At 49.6% G+C, this 24,244-nt stretch overlaps 1 protein-coding gene across 1 annotated transcript in view; it reads left to right on the forward strand.

Moving 5' to 3' along the window:
* amacr (alpha-methylacyl-CoA racemase) overlaps window positions 1–24,244 on the forward strand; it is a 116,664-nt gene that overhangs the window by 14,660 nt on the left and 77,760 nt on the right. The window contains exon 2 of the mRNA XM_085974194.1: window positions 431–687. Coding sequence (XP_085830320.1) covers window positions 441–687 — 247 coding nt within the window. The 5' untranslated portion in view covers window positions 431–440. The remainder of the gene's footprint in view (window positions 1–430; window positions 688–24,244) is intronic.

Genomic DNA, 24,244 nt, shown 5'->3' on the forward strand with positions numbered 1-24,244 from the left:
GGCCCCTTCCTTGCCTTTCCATTCCCCTCCGATTTGCCTCCCCTTCCTCACCTGCCCCCCCTCCCCTTCCCTGCTTCTCCACATTGGTTCCATTATGCCCGCCCTCTAATCCTATTTGACCTGTGAAAATCAAATTGGTCTTGACTACCCATGTGCAATGCCTTGGGGGGTATAATAGTGTATATTAAAAAATAGCATAGAAAGGAAAAGCCAGACCCAAATAATACCAGAATGTAAAGTGTCCCCAACTACAGTCTCCTGCCGCTGGTTTTCCCGCCAGCTTGTCAATGTGCCTGGCTGCTGGGCGGGAAATGGAAGAAAACATTTATAATGAGATAAAATGGGCGGGAAACAAGTTGCTGTTATATCTAAAAGCTAGATTTTCCTACAATTATTGTTTAATTAACAAAGAACTGTTTTTCTTTCACAGCTGAAACAAAATGGCTCTAGCAGGAATCCAGGTAATTGAACTTGCTGGTCTGGCACCTGGCCCCTTGTGTGGAATGATTCTGGCTGATTTTGGTGCCAAGGTTGTACGCATAGATCGAACAAGGACAGCTACAACTACTGACGTGTTGGCACGAGGCAAACGCTCAGTGGCCTTGAATCTAAAGAAACCAGAGGGAGTACAAGTGTTGAAGCAACTTTGTCATCGATCTGATGTTCTCATTGAACCTTTCCGTAAAGGTAAGATACAAACAAATCTCACTGGTGCATTCTTGGATACCTATGTATGTGTATATTTAAAAAATGTATACTATGGCTGGCAAACTCTGCAAATTTTAAATGCAATTTAAAGTATATTCTCATAAATGATGTAAAAACAGCAAATGCTGAAAATAACACATAGGCCGGAATTTTCCTTACCTTGGCAAGGCTGGTGTCCGTGGCGGGTCCCAACCCCGCTGTGGGCTCCATCCCGCTGTACAAAATGAACTTACCTTAATGGGGGCCTATTAAGCCCGCCCAGTGCGTTACCCGGCCCAATTAGATGGAGCCGGTCTGGTGACATCACTCATGACGCGTTTTAAGCCGGGATCCTTAAAGGGACCCTGGCCACATTAAATTTTAAGTTTAATCTAACTTTGTGGGTGTTGAATCTTTACTGTACACAAATACAATAAAAGTTATATGAATGACAAATATTTAAATAAAATTATTAAGTAATATGACTCCATCTACAAATATAATCAAGAACATAATTAAAAAAGTACATTAATTGGGAAGTTATTGGTGCTTTAGTCACAAATCTATAGATTTTTATTTACAAATAAAATATGTGTGTGTGTGTAAATAGGTAATACATTTAAAATCTGCTTAATTTTATTAAATATAAAGGGGTGGATTTACAATCTTATGCAAGTTCAGCGGAAGAGCTGCAGAATCCATGACAAACAGTGTAAGTGGTGCTTACAATGTGTTTCTGCAATTTCTGCAGCTCTTCCGTTGAGGTTAACAATGGACAAGTGAGAGAACCTCTGCAGAAATTCGCCCTAAAGTTTCAGACTGAAAAACTAAATTAGTCATATTCAGGGACTGAAAGCAAATTGAACCAGTGGAATGAGGGATGAGAATGAAATTGTTATGGTTGATGACTTGATTTAATGTGTAACTGGACAATCACCGTATACTGTGAGGAAAAACCTGACCAGAAACAACACAAAAATGTATTTAAATAGTATATGTCATTTTTTATAGTGCAGATCAATTCAATACAATTACTGTTCTGTTGGAAGGCAACAGCCGAGAATGGCCAGTGAAAAATTAACATTTACCAGTGGCTTTTCCAGTAGAACAGAATCTCCATCAATCTGTCAGCTGATGTAATCAACATGTTTTTATTTTGGTTTGTTTTTCATGCTGTCAAATAATCAGCTGGAGCAATGGCCACGGAACTCCCGCCTCAGGTTGACCAACGTCGTTCCCGAGCTGTGTGAATCCCATGGCCATGCAGGGAAATTTAAAAAGTAGAGTGGGGGGGGAGGGGGGGAAGGCTCTCAAGTGTCTGTAAAGTACCTCATACTGACTTCAATTGGGTACCCCGCCGCTGCAGGTTGGGTTGGTAAGCTCCTCACTGACGCATGCGCCTGTGGGAAAGGCACGTGGGAGCGAGTTGACAGCGGGTTCCCGCCCCGCTGTCAAAATTAAAATTTCCCACCCGACCCGCTTGCACCACGGAATATTCAGCCCATAGGGTCATTCACCTGCATCTTTGAAAAGATCAACAAATGCTTCAACCTTTAAACCTTCATCAAAACTTAGTTGACTGATCTATTTTGTACTTCCAGCATTTTCACTTATGTTTGATTTCCAACATTGGCGGTTCCTTTTCTTCTAATTTATTTCTATAAATGCCTGTCATGAACTAATCAGGCCAATGAGTGAATTAAATAGCTCATCAGTAATAATTTGTCATGCATTATCATACTGGAAAGTACTGTTTTTAAAAGTTAATTATAAAACCAGTACTGTAGCCAAGTGAAAAGTAAAACACTGTAGTCTGTTCTCTCTACAGCTTTTGACTGACTTGCTGTGTTTCCAGCATTGTCTGTTTTTGAAGAAAAGTCCATATACTCAAAATAAGAACATAAGAATTAGGAGCAGGAGTAGGCCATACAGCTCCTCGAGCCTGCACCGTTATTTAATAAGATCATGGCTGAACTTCGACATCAACTCCACTTTCCCGCCCGGTTCTCAAATCCCTTGATTCCCCTAGAGTCTAAAAATCTATCTATCTTAGCCTTGAACATACTCAGTGACTCAGCATCCCCAGCCCTTTGGGGTAGAGAATTCCAAAGATTCACAATCCTCTGAGTGAAGAAATTCCTCCTCATCTCAGTCCTAAACACCTTATCCTGAGACCACTGTTCCCCCTAAGCTGCTCTACTGCGCACCCGCGCAGTTCCCTCGAGGCTGCCGCATACCAGGTGTTGCAGGCTGCACAGTCCCGCTGGAGCTCTCGCGTCCCACAGGCTCGTTCTTTAGGCCCGCAGGAGCGGGCTTCGGCGCTTCCACGCTGGACCCATTTTGGCGCCTGTGCCCGGGAGCCCGCTACAGGCCTGACCCTGAGGTGCTGAATGTGAACTGTAATTATCCACACCGCCATTCCTGTGGCCTTCTGTACATGCGCGCAGCATCCCATTGGCATTACCCAACAACCAGGGAAGGAGCTGATTGGTAAGTAGGACCTGGTGAGTATTTCTACAGTCCAGTCGTTGAAGTAAAAGTAAGGTCTCTAGTTTAGAGTAAGTAGTTTTTAAAGGGAAGTAAGGTCCCTAGTGTATTTAATATTCATTAATTTAAAGGGAGTAAATTAAGGGTAGGACATGGCAGGGCAGCTCGGCAGCATGGAGTGCTCCTCCTGTGCTATGTGGGGAGTCGGGGACACTTTCAGTGTCCAGGGCGAACACATGTGCAGGAAGTGTCTCCAGCTGCAGCTACTCGAAATCCACGTTCTGGAGCTGCGGCTGGAGTCACTGTGGAGCGTCCGCGAAGCTGAGATCTTCGTGGACAGCACGTTTAACGAGGTGGTCACACCGCAGGTAAAGAGTGCACAGGCAGACAGGGAATGGGTGACTGCCAGACAGAGTAAAAGAACTAGGAAGGTAGTGCAGGAGTCCCCTGGGTCCACCTCCCTCTCTGACAGATTTTCCATTTTGGATACTGCTGGGGGAGATGGTTTCTCGGGAATGCAGCAAGAGCCAAGTCCATGGCACTATGAGTGGCTCAACTGCACAGGAGGAGAGGAAAAAGAGTGGGAGAGCAATAGTGATAGGGGATTCTATTATAAGGGGAACAGATAGACATTTCTGTGGCCACAGACGTGACTCCAGGATGGTATGTTGCCTCCCTAGTGCCAGGGTCAAGGATGTCACTGAACGGCTGCAGGGCATTCTGAAGGGAGAGGGCGAACAGTGGTACCAACGACATAGGTAGAAAGAGGGATGAGGTCCTGCAACAAGAATTTAGGGAGCTAGGTAGCAGGTTAGAAAGCAGGACCTCAAAGGTTGTAATCTCTGGATTACTCCCGGTGCCACGTGTTAGTGAGTATAAGAATAGGAGGATAGAGCAGATGAATGCGTGGCTAAAGAGTTGGTGCAGGAAGGAGGGCTTTAGTTTCCTGGATCACTGGGTCTTCTTCTGGGGAAGGTGGGACCTGTACAAGTTGGACGGGTTGCACCTGAACCGGAATGGGACCAACATCCTTGCGGGGAGGTTTGCTAGTATTGTTGGGCGGGGGGGGGGGGGGTTTAAACTAACTTGGCAGGGGGATGGGATACAGAGTGGAGCTATAGTAGGGGGTGATGCACAGCCAAATATAGAGGAAAAAACAAGTCAGCCTGGAAGGCAGAGCAAATATGTAACGGCACAAGGGAGTATGACAAGGCTGGATGGCATTTATTTTAATGCAAGGAGTCTTGCGAATAAGGCAGATGAATTGAAGGTGTTGATGAACACATGGGAGTGTGATATTGTTACTATCACAGAGACATGGTTGAGGGAGGGGCAGGACTGGCAGCTCAATAGAATCTTCAAGCGAGACAGAGGGGGGTGTAAAAGAGGAGGGGGTGTCGCATTATTAATCAAGGAGTCAATTATTGCTGTAAGGAGGGATGATATCTTAGCAGGTTCCTCTAATGAGGCCATATGGGTAGAACTTAAAAAAAACAAAAAGGGGGCAAGCATTTTGCTGGGAGTGTACTATCGGCCCCCAAACAGTCAGGGGGAGATAGAGGAACAGATATGTAGGCAAATCTCAGAGAAGTGTAGAAATAATAGGGTTATAATAGTAGGGGATTTCAACTTCCCCAATATTAACTAGGATAGTCAGGCTTAGAGGATGCGGAATTCTTAAAGTGCATCCAGGAGAGCTTTTTAAGCCAGCATGTAGAAAGTCCTACAAGAGAAGGGGCGGTACTGGACCTAATTCTAGGGAATGTAGCCGAGCAAGTGGTAGAAGTGTCAGTAGGAGAGCATTTTGGTGACAGTGACCATAATTCGGTGAGATTTAGGTAGTCATGGAAAAGGACAAAGATGGACTGGAAATTAAGGGCTGGATTTTGATACTGGAGGCGGGACTACAACTTTTGGGGTTGTAGTTCCGCTTCCATCAAGTTGTGGCCAACCCACGCGATTTTCACTTGATTGACCTTGTTGAGCTCGCCCAGTGGTCTCAGCAGGCCAATTAAGGGCCACCCGGCAACAGGTGACGTCACAGATTGACATTTCATCTATCAAGAACTTTTGTCAGATGAAATATCAGAGATCTCTCCAGAACAAAAAGCTGAATGCTGCAACTTTTGACAGCTCGCGGCCATTCTGCTTTCTGTGCCGTAGAGATGAGGGACTCCCGAGACCTGAAGGAAGGAAGGCTGTAAAGGTAAGTAAAACTTATTTAAACACTTTACACACACCAAACACACTTACCTTTGCACTCATGCACACATCACTCACCTGAACACCGGACATCTCGAACCCTCCAAGCCCTTCAGCCCGACAGTTCGCCTCGCTAACTTGGCGTGGTTTGGAGCCGTCGGGAATTCCACACTTCAGGGATAAAAATAGAGATTAGGCTAAAAACTGCCTGTTAACTACCTGTTAACAGGCAGTTAATTGGCACTAATCCCCATCCCGCCTCGGGGAGGCGGGTCCCAGCACAGGTCGGGTATCCGCCTCCTTTGAAACGGGCGAGTTGGGAGCGGGATGGGTTCGTGCCCCCTGATTTCACGATTTTAACCCCCCACATGCCTCCAATCCCGCCTCAACGGCCCAATGAAAATCGAGCCCAAAGGTTCTAAATTGTGGGGAAGGCCGATTTTAATATAAGGCAGGATCTGGCCAAAGTGGACTGGGATCAGCTACTTGTAGGAAAATCCACATCGGAGCACTGGGAATCTTTCAGAAAGGAAATAGAGAGTACAACGCCAACATGTTCCCGTAACGGTCAAAGGTGGGACCAACAAACCCAGGGAACCCTGGATGTCAAGGGATATACAAGAATGGATTAGGAAAAAAGGGAAGCTTTTGGCAAATACAAAGTGGAAGCCCTATAGGAGTATAGAAAGTGCAGGGGGGTACTTAAAAAAGAAATTAGGAGAGCGAAGAGGAGGCGTGAAAAAACACTGGCGGGCAAAATAAAGGAAAATCCCAAGGTGTTTTATAAGTATACTAGCTGGAGTGCCCGGCAGTGCCGAGGGTTTTTTGAGGGCATGTTGTTGTTGGAAGAGAGAGAGAGACTGGGGGGAAGCGAGAGAGCGACTGGGGGGAAGGGAGAGAGCGACTGGGGGGAAGGGAGAGAGCGACTGGGGGGAAGGGAGAGAGCGACTGGGGGGAAGGGAGAGAGCGACTGGGGGAAGGGAGAGAGCGACTGGGGGGGAAGGGAGAGAGCGACTGGGGGGAAGGGAGAGAGCGACTGGGGGGAAGGGAGAGAGCGACTGGGGGGAAGGGAGAGAGCGACTGGGGGGAAGGGAGAGAGCGACTGGGGGGAAGGGAGAGAGCGACTGGGGGGAAGGGATGAGAGCGACTGGGGGGAAGGGAGAGAGCGACGGGGGAAGGGACGAGAGCGACTGGGGGGAAGGGAGAGAGCGACTGGGGGGAAGGGAGAGAGCGACTGGGGGGAAGGGAGAGAGCGACTGGGGGGAAGGGAGAGAGCGACTGGGGGAAGGGAGCGAGCGACTGGGGGGAAGGGAGCGAGCGAATGGGGGGAAGGGAGAGAGCGACTGGGGGGAAGAGAGAGAGAGAGCGACTGGGAGGAAGAGAGAGAGAGAGCGACTGGGGGGAAGAGAGAGAGAGAGCGACTGGGGGGAAGAGAGAGAGAGAGCGACTGGGGGGAAGAGAGGGAGAGCGACTGGGGGGAAGAGAGAGAGAGAGAGAGACTGGGGGCGAGAAAGAGAGAGACTGGGGGAGGAGAGAGAGCGAGCGAGACGGACGGGGGAGGAGAGAGAGCGAGCGAGACGGACGGGGGAGGGGAGAGAGCGAGCGAGACGGACGGGGGAGGGGAGAGAGCGAGCGAGACGGACGGGGGAGGGGAGAGAGCGAGCGAGACGGACGGGGGAGGGGAGAGAGCGAACGAGACGGACGGGGGAGGGGAGAGAGAGCGAGCGAGACGGACGGGGGAGGGGAGAGAGAGCGAGCGAGACGGACGGGGGAGGGGAGAGAGAGCGAGCGAGACGGACGGGGGAGGGGAGAGAGCGCGAGCGAGACGGACGGGGGAGGGGAGAGAGAGCGAGCGAGACGGACGGGGGAGGGGAGAGAGAGCGAGCGAGACGGACGGGGGAGGGGAGAGAGAGCGAACGAGACGGACGGGGGAGAGAGAGCGAGCGAGACGGACGGGGGAGAGAGAGCGAGCGAGACGGACGGGGGAGGGAGAGAGAGCGAGCGAGACGGACGGGGGAGGGGAGAGAGCGAGCGAGACGGACGGGGGAGGGGAGAGAGCGAGCGAGCGAGACGGACGGGGGAGGGGAGAGAGCGAGCGAGCGAGACGGACGGGGGAGGGGAGAGAGCGAGCGAGCGAGACGGACGGGGGAGGGGGAGAGAGCGAGCGAGCGAGACGGACGGGGGAGGGGAGAGAGCGAGCGAGCGAGACGGACGGGGGAGGGGAGAGAGCGAGCGAGCGAGACGGACGGGGGAGGGGAGAGAGCGAGCGAGACGGACGGGGGAGGGGAGAGAGCGAGCGAGACGGACGGGGGAGGGGGAGAGAGCGAGCGAGCGAGACGGACGGGGGAGGGGAGAGAGCGAGCGAGACGGACGGGGGAGGGGAGAGAGCGAGCGAGCGAGACGGACGGGGGAGGGGAGAGAGCGAGCGAGCGAGACGGACGGGGGAGGGGAGAGAGCGAGCGAGACGGACGGGGGAGGGGAGAGAGCGAGCGAGCGAGACGGACGGGGGAGGGGAGAGAGCGAGCGAGACGGACGGGGGAGGGGAGAGAGCGAGCGAGCGAGACGGACGGGGGAGGGGAGAGAGCGAGCGAGCGAGACGGACGGGGGAGGGGAGAGCGAGCGAGCCGGACGGGGGAGGGGAGAGAGAGCGAGCGAGCCGGACGGGGGAGGGGAGAGAGAGCGAGCGAGCCGGACGGGGGAGGGGAGAGAGAGCGAGCGAGACGGACGGGGGAGGGGAGAGAGAGCGAGCGAGACGGACGGGGGAGGGGAGAGCGAGCGAGCGAGACGGACGGGGGAGGGGAGAGCGAGCGAGACGGACGGGGGAGGGGAGAGCGAGCGAGCGAGACGGACGGGGGAGGGGAGAGCGAGCGAGCGAGACGGACGGGGGAGGGGGAGAGCGAGCGAGCGAGACGGACGGGGGAGGGGAGAGCGAGCGAGACGGACGGGGGAGGGGAGAGAGCGAGCGAGACGGACGGGGAGGGGAGAGAGCGAGCGAGACGGACGGGGGAGGGGAGAGAGCGAGCGAGACGGACGGGGGAGGGGAGAGAGCGAGCGAGACGGACGGGGGAGGGGAGAGAGCGACGCGAGCGAGACGGACGGGGGAGGGGAGAGCGCGAGCGAGACGGACGGGGGAGGGGAGAGAGCGAGCGAGCGAGACGGACGGGGGAGGGGAGAGAGCGAGAGAGAGAGAGACGGACGGGGGAGGAGAGAGAGACGTGGGAGGAGAGAGAGAGAGAGACGGACGGGGGAGGAGAGAGAGAGAGAGAGACGTGGGAGGAGAGAGAGACGTGGGAGGAGAGAGAGACGGGGGAGGAGAGAGAGACGTGGGAGGAGAGAGAGAGAGAGAGACGGGGAGAGAGAGAGAGAGAGAGACGGAGGGGAGAGAGAGAGAGAGACGGGGGAGGAGAGAGAGAGACGGGGGAGGAGAGAGAGAGACGGGGGAGGAGAGAGAGAGAGAGACGGGGGAGGAGAGCGAGAGAGAGACGGGGGAGGAGAGCGAGAGAGAGACGGGGAGGAGAGCGAGAGAGAGACGGGGAAGAGAGAGAGAGAGAGACGGGGGAGGAGAGAGAGAGAGAGACGGGGGAGGAGAGAGATGGGGAGGGGAGAGAGAGAGACGGGGGAGGAGAGAGATGGGGAGGGGAGAGAGAGAGACGGGGGAGGAGAGAGATGGGGAGGAGAGAGAGAGAGATGGGGGTGTGAGAGAGAGAGAGAGACGGGGTGTGAGAGACCCAACGACTGTTTAAATTAATACTGAATGTACCCAACGAGGGTCAACGACTGTTTAAATTAATACTGTCTGTACCCAGCGAAGGTCAAAATTGTTTGACACCTACAAAATGTTGGAAACCTGTACTTTTTGTTTTGTAAGCTTTGGCAATATGGTTCCCTGTAAACTTTCATGCCAATAAAGCATTTGAATTTGAATTTGAATTTTGACTGGGGGGTGTGAGAGAGAGAGAGACTGGGGGGGGTGTGAGAGAGAGAGAGAGACGGGTGTGAGAGAGAGAGACTGGGGGGGGTGAGAGAGAGACTGGGGGGGGTGAGAGAGAGAGAGAGAGATGGGGGTGTGAGAGAGAGAGAGAGAGATGGGGGTGTGAGAGAGAGAGAGATGGGGTGTGAGAGAGAGAGAGATGGGGGGTGTGAGAGAGAGAGAGATGGGGGTGTGAGAGAGAGCGAGATGGGGGTGTGAGCGAGAGAGAGATGGGGGTGTGAGAGAGAGAGAGATGGGGGTGTGAGAGAGAGAGAGAGATGGGGTGTGAGAGAGAGAGAGAGATGGGGTGTGAGAGAGAGAGAGACGGGGTGAGAGAGAGACGGGGTTGTGAGAGAGAGAGAGAGAGACTGGGGTGTGAGAGAGAGACTGGGGGCTGTGAGAGAGAGAGACTGGGGGCTGTGAGAGAGAGAGACTGGGGGCTGTGAGAGAGAGAGACTGGGGGCTGTGAGAGAGAAAGACTGGGGGGTGTGAGAGAGACTGGGGGGTGTGAGAGAGACTGGGGGGTGAGAGAGAGACTGGGGGGGGTGAGAGAGAGAGAGACTGGGGGGTGTGAGAGAGAGAGAGACTGGGGGGGCAGAGAGAGAGAGACTGGGGGGGCAGAGAGAGAGATACTGGGGGAGAGAGAGAGATACTGGGGGAGAGAGAGAGACTGGGGAGAAGAGAGAGAGACTGGGGGGGGAGTGAGAGTCAGAGACTGGGGGGAGTGAGAGAGTGAGAGACGGGGAGGAGAGAGAGAGAGAGACTGGGGGGGAGGAGGAGAGAGAGACGAGGAGAGAGAGAGAGACTGGGGGGGGAGGAGAGAGAGAGACTGGGGGGGGAGGAGAGAGACAGACTGGGGGGGGAGGAGAGAGAGACTGGGGGGGAGGAGAGAGAGAGACGGGGGGGAGGAGAGAGAGAGACTGGGGGGGGAGGAGAGAGAGAGACTGGGGGGGAGGGGAGAGAGAGACTGGGGGGGAGGAGAGAGAGAGACGGGGGGGAGGAGAGAGAGAGACTGGGGGGGGAGGAGAGAGAGAGAGAGAGACAGTAAGCTACATAAAATAAACCAGACATACAGATGGGCCCCAGACAGTGGAGATAAATTCATCACAGCACTAAATTCACCTGATCTCACAAGTAAAATTTCAAAATTTAAAGAAAATCTATATGAGATCACCAGAGATGGGGTAAACATGGCCATAGAGGATATAAATATGATCTTTCATGAGGCAGCTGTAAAAGCCGACCTCGTGAAACAGAAGAGGAAGAGTCACAAAAGACAAAATAAAAATAAGAAATGGTTTGACCACGAATGCAAAAATGCCAGAAAAGACCTGAGAAAAATATCAAACCAAAAGCATCGCCAACCAAACAATCCGGACCTACGTACTAGATACAATGAAACCCTCAAAAGATATAAACACACCATTAGGAACAAAACACAAAACTATACCCACAAAATACTAGAAGAAATTGAAAACTCCACCAACCCAAAACAATTCTGGGAAATGTGTAATAACCTGAGTACAACACAATTGCAAGCATTACCAATCCAAGATGGCGACATCTGGAGAACACATTTTGAAAACCTCTACAAAGACATCCCAATAAACGAAACAAACCCAAGTCAACATCAGGTCACAGAAAAACTCCACACATTAGAAGCAACAATCAAAGACAACCAAAACCCTCTAGACTCCCCAATCACATGGAAAGAAATGGCCACAAAAACAAAATCTCTCCACCTAAAGAAAGCCTGTGGCCCAGACAACATCAAAAATGAAATGCTCAAGTTCAGCAATATGGAGATGCAGGGTGCGGTACTCAAATTATTCAACATCATATTACGTTCAGGCTGTTTTCCCGATATCTGGTGCCAAGGACTAATCTCCCCCATATATAAAAGCGGAAACAAATCAGACCCAAATAACTACTGCGGCATCTGTGTCAACAGTTGTCTAGGGAAGTTATTCTGCAGTATTCTAAATAGTAGATTACTTGATTTTCTTAACAAACATAATATCCTCAGAAAAAACCAAATAGGCTTTCTTCCAAAACACCGCACCGCCGACCATATCTATACCCTTCACACCCTCATTGAAAAACATATACACCAAACAAAAAATGGGAAAATATTCGCCTGTTTCATCGACTTCAAGAAAGCCTTTGACTCTATATGGCACGAAGGGCTCTATTATAAACTTCTTCAATGTGGAATAGGGGGCAAAGTCTATGACCTTATTAAATCAATGTATCTGAAAAACAAATGCGGGGTCAAAATTGGAGACAAACGCACCGATTTCTTCACCCAGAGAAGAGGCGTCCGGCAGGGCTGCAATTTGAGCCCGACCCTGTTCAACATATACATAAATGAATTAGCAGACATGCTGGAGCAAAGCGAGTCACCAGGTCTCCGTCTCCTGGATGGAGAAGTGAAATCCCTGTTCTATGCGGACGACCTGGTTCTGCTGTCTCCCACAGAACAGGGATTACAGCAACAACTAGACCTACTCGACAAATACTGCCAAAATTGGGCTCTAACAGTAAATCTAAAGAAAACCAACATCATGATTTTTCAAAAAAGGCCCAGATGTCAGGAAAACAAATACCAGTTTACCCTCAGTGATATCACTATAGGACACACTATGAGCTACACCTACCTTGGTCTAACTATTACAGCATCAGGGAGCTTCAGCATAGCAGTGAATGCACTAAAAGAAAAAGCCCGAAGAGCCCTATATGCAATAAAAAGAAAATTCTACAACATCCAAATCCCAATCAAAATCTGGCTCAAAATATTTGACAGCATAATCCTGCCCATTGCACTGTACGGTAGTGAAGTATGGGGCCCGCTAAATCACCAAAGCTACACTAAATGGGAAAAACATACAATAGAAGCCCTACATGCAGAATTCTGCCGAAGCATCCTTCGCACCCAAAGAAAAACGCCAACAAATGCATGCAGAGCCGAACTAGGCAGATACCCACTGATAATAAACATCCAAAAACGAGCACTAAACTTCCTAAATCACCTCAAATCTAGCTCCCCAGACACCCTTCATTTCAAAGCCTTTCAGACCCAAGAGCTAAACCCAGAAAAGAGTCCCCTGAGTCAGCTGCTACGGAAACTAAGTACTCAGCCGGACCCTGACCAGCCCCAGACCAACACAGCCGTCCAAACACCAATCCGAGTGAACCAAATCATTAAAAAATGCAAAGAAACCTACCTGGAACATTGGAACAAAATAACCGAAAGCCAAAGCAGATTAGAATGTTACCGGGCCCTAAAAAGAGAATATAAACTGGCAGACTACCTCACGACCATCAGAGACACAAAACAGAGACAGACCCTCACCAGGTACAGACTAAGCGACCACCAACTGGAAATTGAAAAAGGCAGATACAAGAAATCCTGGCAGCCTAGAGAGAATAGAATATGCGATCAATGTCTGGCTGGCGAGGTTGAAACAGAAATGCATTTCCTCCTAAAATGCGAAAAATTCAACACATCAAGAAACATATTATTCAACAAGCTAAGCCAAACAACCCCAGATTTCAAGGAATTGGATGATCTGTCAAAATTGAGATTAGTCCTAGGAGAAGGAGACAGACCATACCTTGGGGCCAAATATGTAACAACATGTCACAACCTGAGGACTGTTTAAAATTAAGACTGTTTAAAATTAATATTGAACGTACCAAATGAAGTACAAAGACTGTTTAAAATTAATATTGTTTAAAAGTAATATTGTATGTACCCAACAAATGTCAAATCGATTGACACCTACAGAATGTTGGAAAACTGTACCTTTTTGCTATGTAAGCTTTGGCAATATGGTTCTCTGTAAACTTTCATGCCAATAAAGCATTTTAATTGGATAATTGGAATTGAATTGAATTGGACTAGGGGGGAGGAGAGAGAGAGACTGGGGGGGAGGAGAGAGTGAGACTGGGGGGGAGGAGAGAGAGACTGGGGGGGAGGAGAGAGAGAGACTGGGGGGGAGGAGAGAGACTGACTGGGGGGGAGGAGAGAGAGACGGGGGGGAGGAGAGAGACTGACTGGGGGAAGGAGAGAGAGAGGCGAGGAGAGAGAGACGGGGGAGGAGAGAAAGAGGGTGACTGGGGGAGAGAGAGAGAGGGTGACGGGGCGAGAGAGAGAGACGGGGGCATGAGAGAGAGAGATGGGGGGGTATGAGAGAGAGATGGGGGGTAGAGAGAGAGACTGGGGGGGTGTGAGAGAGAGAGACTGGGGGGTGAGAGAGAGACTGGTGGGTGTGAGAGAGAGAGAGAAGGGGGTGTGAGAGAGAGAGAGAAGGGGGTGTGAGAGAGAGAAGGGGGTGTGAGAGAGAGAGAAGGGGGGTGTGAGAGAGAGAGAGACTGGGGGGTATGAGAGAGAGAGACGGGGCTGTGAGAGAGAGAGACGGGGAGAGAGAGACTGTGGTGGAGAAGCCAGACAGAGTGAATACACATGCTGAAGATGGGCTGCTGAATTTTTAGTGTTTTTAGTGTTTAAAGTGGGGAAAAAAAGGTTCATTTCAAGTTTAAAAAGGTTTTAAAGTTAAATTTAGTTCTAGTTAAGTTTGTTTAGTTAAGTTTAAGTTTAGTTTAGTCTAGATTAAGTAAGGAAGGAAAAGACCACCAAAGGAAAAAAAAAACCAGAAGAAATTAGAAAAAAAATCCAAAGAAAAAAAAAGAAATAAGGGAAAAAAAAAATATACAAACCAAAGAACAGCGGCCGCACGGGGCCACAGCAGCAGCAGAAGCGAGGTGACTCGGCCGCATCGGGAACCGAGGCGCGGTGACTCGGCGAAGGCCGCACAGAGACGCAGCGGCAGCCGGAGCGAGGAGACTCGGGGAGGCCGCTTCGGGAAACGAGGCGAATCGGGGAGGCCGCACGGAGACGCAGCGGCAGCCGGAACGAGGTGACTCAGGGAGCCCGAGCGGCGAACGAGACACGGCCCGATCGGCGGCCGCAGTCCAGCACCCGAGCGACGGCCGCAGTCCAGCACCCGAGCGACGGCCGCAGTCCAGCACCCGAGCGACGGCCGCAGTCCAGCACCCGAACGGCGAACGAGGCACAGCCCGAGCGGCGGCTGGGCTAGAAAGCCCGGGAAAGGCCCGAGGAGCCAGGCCCAGAGACCTCTGAGGAGAAGGGGAGCAACCAGAAGGCTTCCAGAAGCAAACCAAGACTGTGAGTACAGGGCCCAGGGAGGGAGACTGAAGCCAGGGAAAGGCCCGAGGAGCCAGGCCGAGACAGAGGCACAGAGACCTCTGAGGGGGAGGGGAACAGCCCGAAGGCACCGGGAAACAGCGGCTCACAGACCCAGACCTGAGAAGGGTGAACCCAGAAGCCGAGGCCCAGGGACCACGGGGTCGGAGAGGGGGACCGGGAAAGTTCGCGAACAGGGAGAGGGTAACACCAAACCCGGGGCCCCAGAAAAGCTTATTCTAAGATCAACAATACTTTACCAAAAATGAGCGAATCAGAAGATCCACAACAGCCCCGCTTCCAGATTCCCCCCAACACTGCAAAAAAAGCTATAAAAGCGATCAAGCATGAGCAGATGAGAGAAAAACCAGAAACACTTTTTGCTGACTGTTACAACAATGGGACAAAAAGTAACCTCATTTTCTACTCAGATCAGCCAGTGGCTTGGATCACAGCAATAAAATCACACTATACCAATGTTAAGCTAGAAAATACCGCAAATGGGTCCATAATGAAAATTAACACACCAGGAGACAGTTCAACCACGACGGTCAACGCGTACAATACCGGAACAATATTAGTGCAAGGCAACCTCGACAAATTTGCAACGGCCTTCAGGACACTGAAAAAATTAACTAAGGGGGGAAGGAACAGCCCCAGAGTGGCCCGCACTCCCCCCAACATTGACAACTTACCAGGAGAAAATCTGCCTGGTCAGGAGGTGAACGAGCCACACAGTTCAAACCAGACACTAACCCCGGGGAACCACAGCAACACGATACAACTGACAAACCCCAGCATAACTACCAGGGAGGAAGCCACACATAGTCCCCCTACCATTCCCAGCTCACCAAGAGAAGAGCAGCATAGCCAGGAAGTGAGTGAGCCCTCCAGGGCCGACCAGCCTAGCCAGGAAGTGAGTGAGCCTTCCAGGGCCGACCAGACACATACCCCGGGATCACACAGCCAGATACAACCAAAAGATAAATTTAATCAATTAGAGATAGAGATGGTTAAACTTAGAGAGGACTTCCTCAAAATGAATGACGATCAAAATCAGGAGAGGGAGAGACACAAGAGAGAGCTGAAGCTACTTGAGAACCAGGTGAATCTACTTAGGAATCAGGTGAAAGAGCTGCAGGAAAAAGAAGAGAGCCATAGAGGAGAGATAACACCATTAGACCAGCAACCAGAGGCTAGAGATAAGACAAGACAGAGCCGGACGGAACGGCTGCACTCCCACACGGAACAAAAGCAACAGACACACAATACAAGGGGTGCCACACAGACCGACCAGCATACTGATTCGCAATCTTCCCCCACCACCGTGGAACCACAAGCGGGCCGCTCACAAGAGGTACGCACACACCAGACACCCCAGCCCAGCACACACACTGAGTCCAAGCGAAAGCCACCAGACAGTAAACACAAACAAGGCTGACGTCGTAATACTCATAGACTCAAATGGGAAATTTCTATGGGAGAAAAAGCTATTCCCTAGAAGTAAAGTAGAAAAGATCTGGTGCCCAACAACAAACAGAGCCATGGGATGGCTGACCAAAGCCAGATTAGGCTCCCCCCCAACACATAATAATACACACGGGCACAAATGACCTAAAGACCCAACAGAAAGAAGTAGCAACATCGCTCAGAGCAATGATTAGGAAGGCAAGCAGTACATTTCCAAACACTAGAATCACTGTTTCCACAATATTGCCGAGAACAGACTTCAACAACAACACAATTCATGAGATAAATGCCAGCATAGCAAGAGACTGCGAATCAAACCACAACGTACACCTGGCCCAACACCCCACCCTCGATGAGGAATGTCTTTACGACCACGTCCACATCCAAAGGCAAAGAATATCGATCTTTGCTAAAGCCCTGAAGGACGTCGCTTTTAACCGGGTCCATACCCAGACTCCAAGAGGACCCCCCCCCGACCACCAGAGATCAGCGGGGTACATATCAGGAACACTACAAGGACCACCAACACACCAACCGAGACCAGAGAGGATCCCCATGCAAAACAACAATATCAGACCTGCACCACTCCTGTCCCACAGGGGAATAGGACCGCTCCCAGCCAGACAGAGGGAGAGATGCACAGGACGTACGCAATACCTCAGACAGAAACAATCCATTAAGAGACAATAAGCAGATGTGCAGCAGCATCTACTTCCGCCTTATGGATCAAGGACTAATTAATAGAAAGAACTGTAACCAAATTGTATTAACTTTTGTAGACAACTGAAGTGATCTTTTTTTTCCCACACTTAGACACAACAAACACGTACCACTCTTTAACCTATCATAGTAAAAGATCAAACTTACCATGAAATCCTTATATATTTCGACCTGGAATATCCAAGGTCTACGCTCTTCACTGCGAGAAGTGAAAAGTAGGACCCCAGAGTTCATAGATGAAACTAAAGACCTAGATATTATCATTTTACAGGAAACTTGGTATAAAGGAAAAGGACACACTGGCTGTCCCCAAGGGTACACTGAGCTGGTGGTCCCCTCCAATAAATTACCAAGTGTAACCCAAGGCAGAGACTCCGGAGGCATACTGATCTGGTTTAAAACAGAACTTAAGAATTACATCAAATTTATAAAAAAGGGCGAAAACCATATGTGGCTCAAACTTGAGAGGGAGATTATCTCAAACACCCAAGATGTTTACATTTGCGCACTTTATATCCCTCCAATCGATTCCCCGTACTTTAAAGAGGACACCTTCTCCAACATGGAGGGGGAAATTATCCAATACCAGGCCCAGGGGAACGTGTTGATCTGTGGGGACCTCAATTCAAGAACGGGCGAAGAACCAGACTTCACCAATAATCAGGGAAACAATTACGTTTTCGGGAATAACCACTTTGACATCCCTTCCCTTCCATACAGGCATAACTGCGACAAGCAGTCAAATACCAACGGAAAACAGCTACTACAGCTCTGTCGAAACCTGGGTCTGTACATTGTCAATGGTAGGTTCATAGGAGACCTCCTAGGAAGTTCGACCTATTGCTCACCTCTTGGCTGCAGCACAGTAGACTATATGATTACAGACTTAGACCCATCCTCTTTCAGAGCATTCACAGTCAAACCACAAACAACACTGTCAGATCACAGTCAAATTACTATGTTCCTCAAAAAGAAAGAAACAAACAACATAGAAACACAACCCAGTAAACTGTACAACACCAAAAAATCGTACAGATGGGCCAAAAACGACACGGAAAAATACCAGAAAACAATTAGCAATGCATCAACTCAAGCTCTCTTAGACACCTTTCTGGATAACATATACACTCACAATAAAGAAGGCGTAAACCGGGCAGTTAGTAAACTAAACAATATTTTTGATAATTTGGCAACAAATGCAAACTTGAAAGCTCGCAAGAACAAACCCAAAACAAAAAACTATGAAAAATGGTTTGACCGAGATTGCCATAACATGAGGAAAAAACTTAGAAAAATATCAAACCAAAAACACAGACATCCAGAAAACGAGGAACTACGCCTTACTTATTGTCAGACACTAACACAATACAGAAACACACTCAGAACCAAAAAAGAGCAATATATTAAGAATACACTCAGCTCCATGGAGGAATCCATTGATTCCAATTGTTTCTGGGAAAACTTGAAAACACTACACAAAAAACAACACGACGATTTGGCCATTCAAAATGGGGACACATGGGTAAACCACTTTGAAAAATTATACCAGAAAAACACACTAAGACCAGAGCAACACCAAATATGCAAAAAACTGGAAAAGCTAGAAATGGCCATAAAAGATAACCAAAACCCGCTGGACGCCATAATAGCAGAAAAAGAACTTCTTGAAAAACTCAAGGACCTGCGACCAGGAAAAGCCTGCGGGACAGACGGCATACTAAACGAGATGATTAAATACACAAACAACAAAATGAAACTGGCTATCCTAAAACTCTTCAACTTGGTTCTGAGTGTCGGTTATTTCCCTGATATCTGGAACAAAGGACTCATAACGCCCATATACAAAAGTGGGGACAAAATCGACCCAAACAACTATCGAGGCATCTGTGTAAACAGTAACCTGGGGAAGGTATTCTGTAGCATCATAAACAAAAGACTTATAAACTTCCTTGAGGAGCACAATGTCTTGAGTAAAAGCCAAATTGGATTCCTGCCAAACTATAGAACATCCGATCATATCTTCACCCTACAGACCCTAATTGACAAACACGTTCACCATAACAAAAGCAAAATCTACGCATGCTTTGTAGATTTCCAGAAGGCTTTCGACTCCATCTGGCATGACGGTTTATTCCTGAAACTTATCGAAAGCGGGGTAGGAGGGAAAACATATGATGTAATTAAATCAATGTATACAAACAACAAATGTGCAGTTAAAATTGGAGACAAACAAACAAAATACTTCCCACAGGGGCGGGGGGTGACGCAGGGCTCGCCAATCTCACCGACACTCTTTAATATTTACATAAATGGATTGGCAAAACTACTTGAACAATCTACAGCACCCGGCCTCACCCTATATGAATCCAAGGTTAAATTCCTCCTCTATGCAGACGACCTGGTTCTGCTGTCACCAACTAAAGAGGGGCTACAGCAAAACCTGGACCTGCTGGAGTCGTACTGCCAGACTTGGGCCCTGACAATAAATCCCCAAAAAACCAAAGTCCTTGTGTTCCAGCAAAGATCCAAACATCAGGGACCCAAAATAAATTTCACAGTAGGAACAACCAAAATTGAACAAACCACTAACTACACATACTTGGGCTTAAAAATCAGTTCTACGGGAAACTTCAAACTGGCTGTGAATGAACTGAAAGAGAAAGCAAGAAGGGCTTTCTATGCCATCAAAAAATCAATCCAAATAGAAATCCCAATTAGCATTTGGCTCAAAATTTTCAAATCAGTAATTGAACCAATTGCACTCTATGGCAGTGAGGTATGGGGACCGCTAACTCAACAAGAATTTGCAAAATGGGACAAACACCCAATTGAGATCCTACATGCAGAATTCTGTAAAAGTATCCTCCGGACTCAAAGGAAAACCGTAAACAATGCATGCAGGGCGGAACTAGGCCAATATCCATTAATAATCACTATCCAAAAAAGAGCCACCAAATTTTGGAATCACCTACAAATGAGCAATCCCCAATGCTATCACTACGACGCCCTGAAATGCCAAGAGCTGACCATAAAGAAGAATACCCTCAGTCAACTAGTCCTGGGACTCAGTGAAGTAACTACTAACAATACTAACAGTAACCAGCCCCAGGACAGTGACAGGGTAACACAAAGAATTCGACCCAACACAATCGTCGCTAAGCAAAAGGAAAAATATCTGACATATTGGGCAGAAACAACAAAAACCCAAAGCAAACTCAATTGCTACTTGGCCCTAAACAGACAATACAACATAGCTGATTACCTGACCATGGTAAAGGATAACAAACTGAGAAGAACCTTGACAAGGTACAGACTTAGCGAACATAGCCTAGCGATCGAAAAAGGCAGACACAGGCAGACCAGGCTGCCAAGAGAAGACAGGATATGCTCTCACTGCAGTCAGGGAGTAGTGGAGACAGAGATGCACTTCCTCACAGCCTGCGGAAAATATCAGGGCATCAGGGAGAATTTCTACCAAAAATTCTCACAAATATGCCCTGATTTCAGAAATCTGAATGACAACCAAAAACTCCCATTCCTACTGGGAGAGGAGAGAAGCTGTGTAACACTGGCGGCACACTATGTTACAGCTTGCCATGAACAGAGGGACAACCAGTAAACTAAGAAAAGAATATATATAAACAATGCGAATGTATATTTATACACTCAGGGATATACCTGTGTATACACTGTAGGAATAGAACTGCGTTTATGTGCTAAACCATAAATGTATTTTGATGCTTTGGCAACATAAGATGTAACTTATCATGCCAATAAAGCGATTTGAATTGAATTGAATTGAATTGACTGGGTGGTGAGAGAGAGACGGGGGGTGAGAGAGAGACTGGGGGTGAGAGAGAGACAGACTGGGGGGTGAGAGAGAGACGGGGGTGTGAGAGAGCGAGACTGGGGGTTGTGAGAGAGAGAGACCGGGGGGTGTGAGAGAGAGAGAGACAGGGGGGTGTGAGAGAGAGAGACTGGGGGGTGAGAGAGAGAGAGACTGGGGGGTGTGAGAGAGAGAGACTGGGGGGTGTGAGAGAGAGAGACTGGGGGGTGAGAGAGAGAGACGGGGCTGTGAGAGAGAGAGACGGGGGTGTGAGAGAGAGATGGGGGTGTGAGAGAGAGAGAGACTGGGGTGTGTGAGAGAGAGACTGGGGGGTGTGAGAGAGAGAGAGACTGGGGGGGCAGAGAGAGAGACTGGGGGGTGTGAGAGAGAGAGACTGGGGTGTGTGAGAGAGAGACTGGGGGGTGTGAGAGAGAGGCTGGGGGGGCAGAGAGAGAGATACTGGGGGAGAGAGAGAGACTGGGGGGGAGTGAGAGAGTCAGACTGGGGGAAGTGAGAGACGGGGAGAGAGAGAGACTGGGGGGAGGAGAGAGAGACGGGGGGAGGAGAGAGAGACGGGGGGAGGAGAGAGAGAGACTGGGGGGAGGAGGAGAGACTGAGGGGGAGGAGAGAGAGAGACGGGGGGGAGGAGAGAGAGACTGCGGGGGAGGAGAGAGTGAGACTGGGGGGGGAGGAGAGAGACTGGGGGGGAGGAGAGAGACTGACTGGGGGGGAGGAGAGAGAGACGGGGGGAGGAGAGAGACTGACTGGAGGAAGGAGAGAGAGAGGCGAGGAGAGAGAGACGGGGAAGAGAGAAAGAGGGTGACTGGGGGAGAGAGAGAGAGGGTGACTGGGGCGAGAGAGAGAGACTGGGGGGTATGAGAGAGAGATGGGGGGTAGAGAGAGAGACTGGGGGTGTGAGAGAGAGAGAGAGACTGGGGGTGTGAGAGAGAGAGAGACTGGGGGTGTGAGAGAGAGAGAGACTGGGGGTGTGAGAGAGAGAGAGACTGGGGGGTGTGAGAGAGAGAGAGACTGGGGGGTGTGAGAGAGAGAGAGACTGGGGGGTGTGAGAGAGAGACTGGGGGGTGTGAGAGAGAGACTGGGGGTGTGAGAGAGAGACTGGGGGGTGTGAGAGAGAGAGACTGGGGGGTGTGAGAGAGAGAGAGACTGGGGGGGGGTGTGAGAGAGAGACTGGGGGTGTGAGAGAGACTGGGGGTGTGAGAGAGAGAGACTGGGGGTGTGAGAGAGAGAGACTGGGGGTGTGAGAGAGAGAGACTGGGGGTGTGAGAGAGAGAGACTGGGGGTGTGAGAGAGAGACTGGGGGGTGTGAGAGAGAGAGAGAGAGACTGGGGGGTGTGAGAGAGAGAGAGACTGGGGGTGAGAGAGAGACTGGGGGGTGAGAGAGAGAGACTGGGGGGTGAGAGAGAGACTGGGGTGTGAGAGAGAGAGACTGGGGGTGTGAGAGAGAGAGAGACTGGGGGGTGTGAGAGAGACTGGGGGGTGTGAGAGAGAGAGAGACGGGGGGGTGAGAGAAAGAGAGACTGGGGGTGTGAGAGAGAGAGAGCGACTGGGGGGGTGAGAGAAAGAGAGACTGGGGGTGTGAGAGAGAGAGAGACTGGGGGTGTGTGAGAGAGAGAGACTGGGGGGTGAGGGAGAGACTGGGGGGTGAGAGAGAGACTGGGGTGGTGAGAGAGAGAGACTGGGGGCTGTGAGAGAGAGACTGGGGGGTATGAGAGAGAGAGACGGGGCTGTGAGAGAGAGACGGGGAGAGAGAGACTGGGGGGTGTGAGAGAGAGAGACTGGGGGGTGTGAGAGAGCGAGACGGGGGTGTGAGAGAGCGAGACTGGGGGGTGTGAGAGAGAGAGACTGGGGGTTGTGAGAGAGAGACCGGGGTGTGAGAGAGAGAGAGACTGGGGGTTGTGAGAGAGAGAGACTGGGGGGTGTGAGAGAGAGAGAGAGACCCTAAGGCCAGAGCAACACCAAATATACAAAAAACTGGAAAAGCTCGAAATGGCCATAAAAGATAACCAAAACCCGCTAGACTCCATAATAACAGAAAAAGAACTAGTTGAAAAACTCAAGGACCTGCGACCAAGAAAAGCTTGCGGTGCAGACGGCATACTAAGCGAGATGATTAAACACACAGACGATAAAATGAAACTGGCTATCCTAAAACTCTTCAACTTGGTTCTGAGTGTCGGTTACTTCCCTGATATCTGGAACAAAGGACTCATAACGCCCATATACAAAAGTGGGGACAAAGTCGACCCAAATAACTATCGAGGCATCTGTGTAAACAGTAACCTGGGGAAGGTATTCTGTAGTATCATAAACAAAAGACTTATAAACTTCCTTGAGGAGCACAATGTCTTGAGTAAAAGCCAAATTGGATTCCTGCCAAACTATAGAACATCAGATCATATCTTCACCCTACAGACCCTAATTGACAAACACGTTCATCAAAACAAATGCAAAATCTACGCATGCTTTATAGATTTCCAGAAGGCTTTCGATTCCAACTGGCACGACAGGTTATTCCTGAAACTTATCGAAAGCGGGGTAGGGGTAAAAACATATGATGTAATTAAATCAATGTATACAAACAACAAATGTGCAGTTAAATTGGAGACAAACAAACAAAATACTTCCCACAGGGGCGGGGGGGTGACGCAGGGCTCGCCCATCTCACCGACACTCTTTAATATTTACATAAATGAATCGGCAAAACCACTTGAACAATCTACAGCACCCGGCCTCACCCTATATGAATCCAAGGTTAAATTCCTCCTCTATGCAGATGACCTGGTTCTGCTGTCACCAACTAAGGAGGGTCTACAGCAGAACCTGAATCTGCTGGAGTCGTTCTGCCAGACCTGGGCCCTGACAATAAATCCCCAAAAAAACAAAGTCCTTGTGTTCCAGCAAAGATCCAGACATCAGGGACCCAAAATAAACTTCACACTAGGAACAACCAAAATTGAACAAACCACTAACTACACATACTTGGGCTTAAAAATCAGTTCTACGGGAAATTTTCATCTGGCTGTGAATGAACTGAAAGAGAAAGCAAGAAGGGCTTTCTATGCCATTAAAAAATCAATCCAAATAGAAATCCCAATTAGCATTTGGCTCAAAATTTTTAAATCAGTAATTGAACCAATTACACTCTATGGCAGTGAGGTGTGGGGACCGCTAACACAACAAGAATTTGCAAAATGGGACAAACACCCAATTGAGATCCTACATGCAGAATTCTGTAAAAGTATCCTCCGGACTCAAAGGAAAACCGTAAACAATGCATGCAGGGCAGAACTAGGCCAATATCCATTAATAATCACTATCCAAAAAAGAGCCACCAAATTTTGGAAACACCTAGAAATGAGCAACCCCCAATGCTATCATTACAAAGCCCTGAAATGCCAAGAGAGGACCATAAAGAAGAATACCCTCAGTCAACTAGTCCTGGGACTCAGTGAAGTAACTACTAACACTACTAACAATAACCAGCCCCAGGACAGTGACAGCATAACACAAAGAATTCGACCCAACACAATCGTCGCTAAGCAAAAGGAAAAATATCTGTCATATTGGACAGAAACAACAAAAACCCAAAGCAAACTCAATTGCTACTTGGCCCTAAACAGACAATACAACATGGCTGATTACCTGACCATGGTAA

The sequence above is a fragment of the Somniosus microcephalus genome, chromosome 2, assembly GCF_052327205.1.
Source record: "Somniosus microcephalus isolate GS21.2 chromosome 2, FLI_Smic_1.0, whole genome shotgun sequence".
Lineage (NCBI taxonomy): Eukaryota > Metazoa > Chordata > Chondrichthyes > Squaliformes > Somniosidae > Somniosus > Somniosus microcephalus.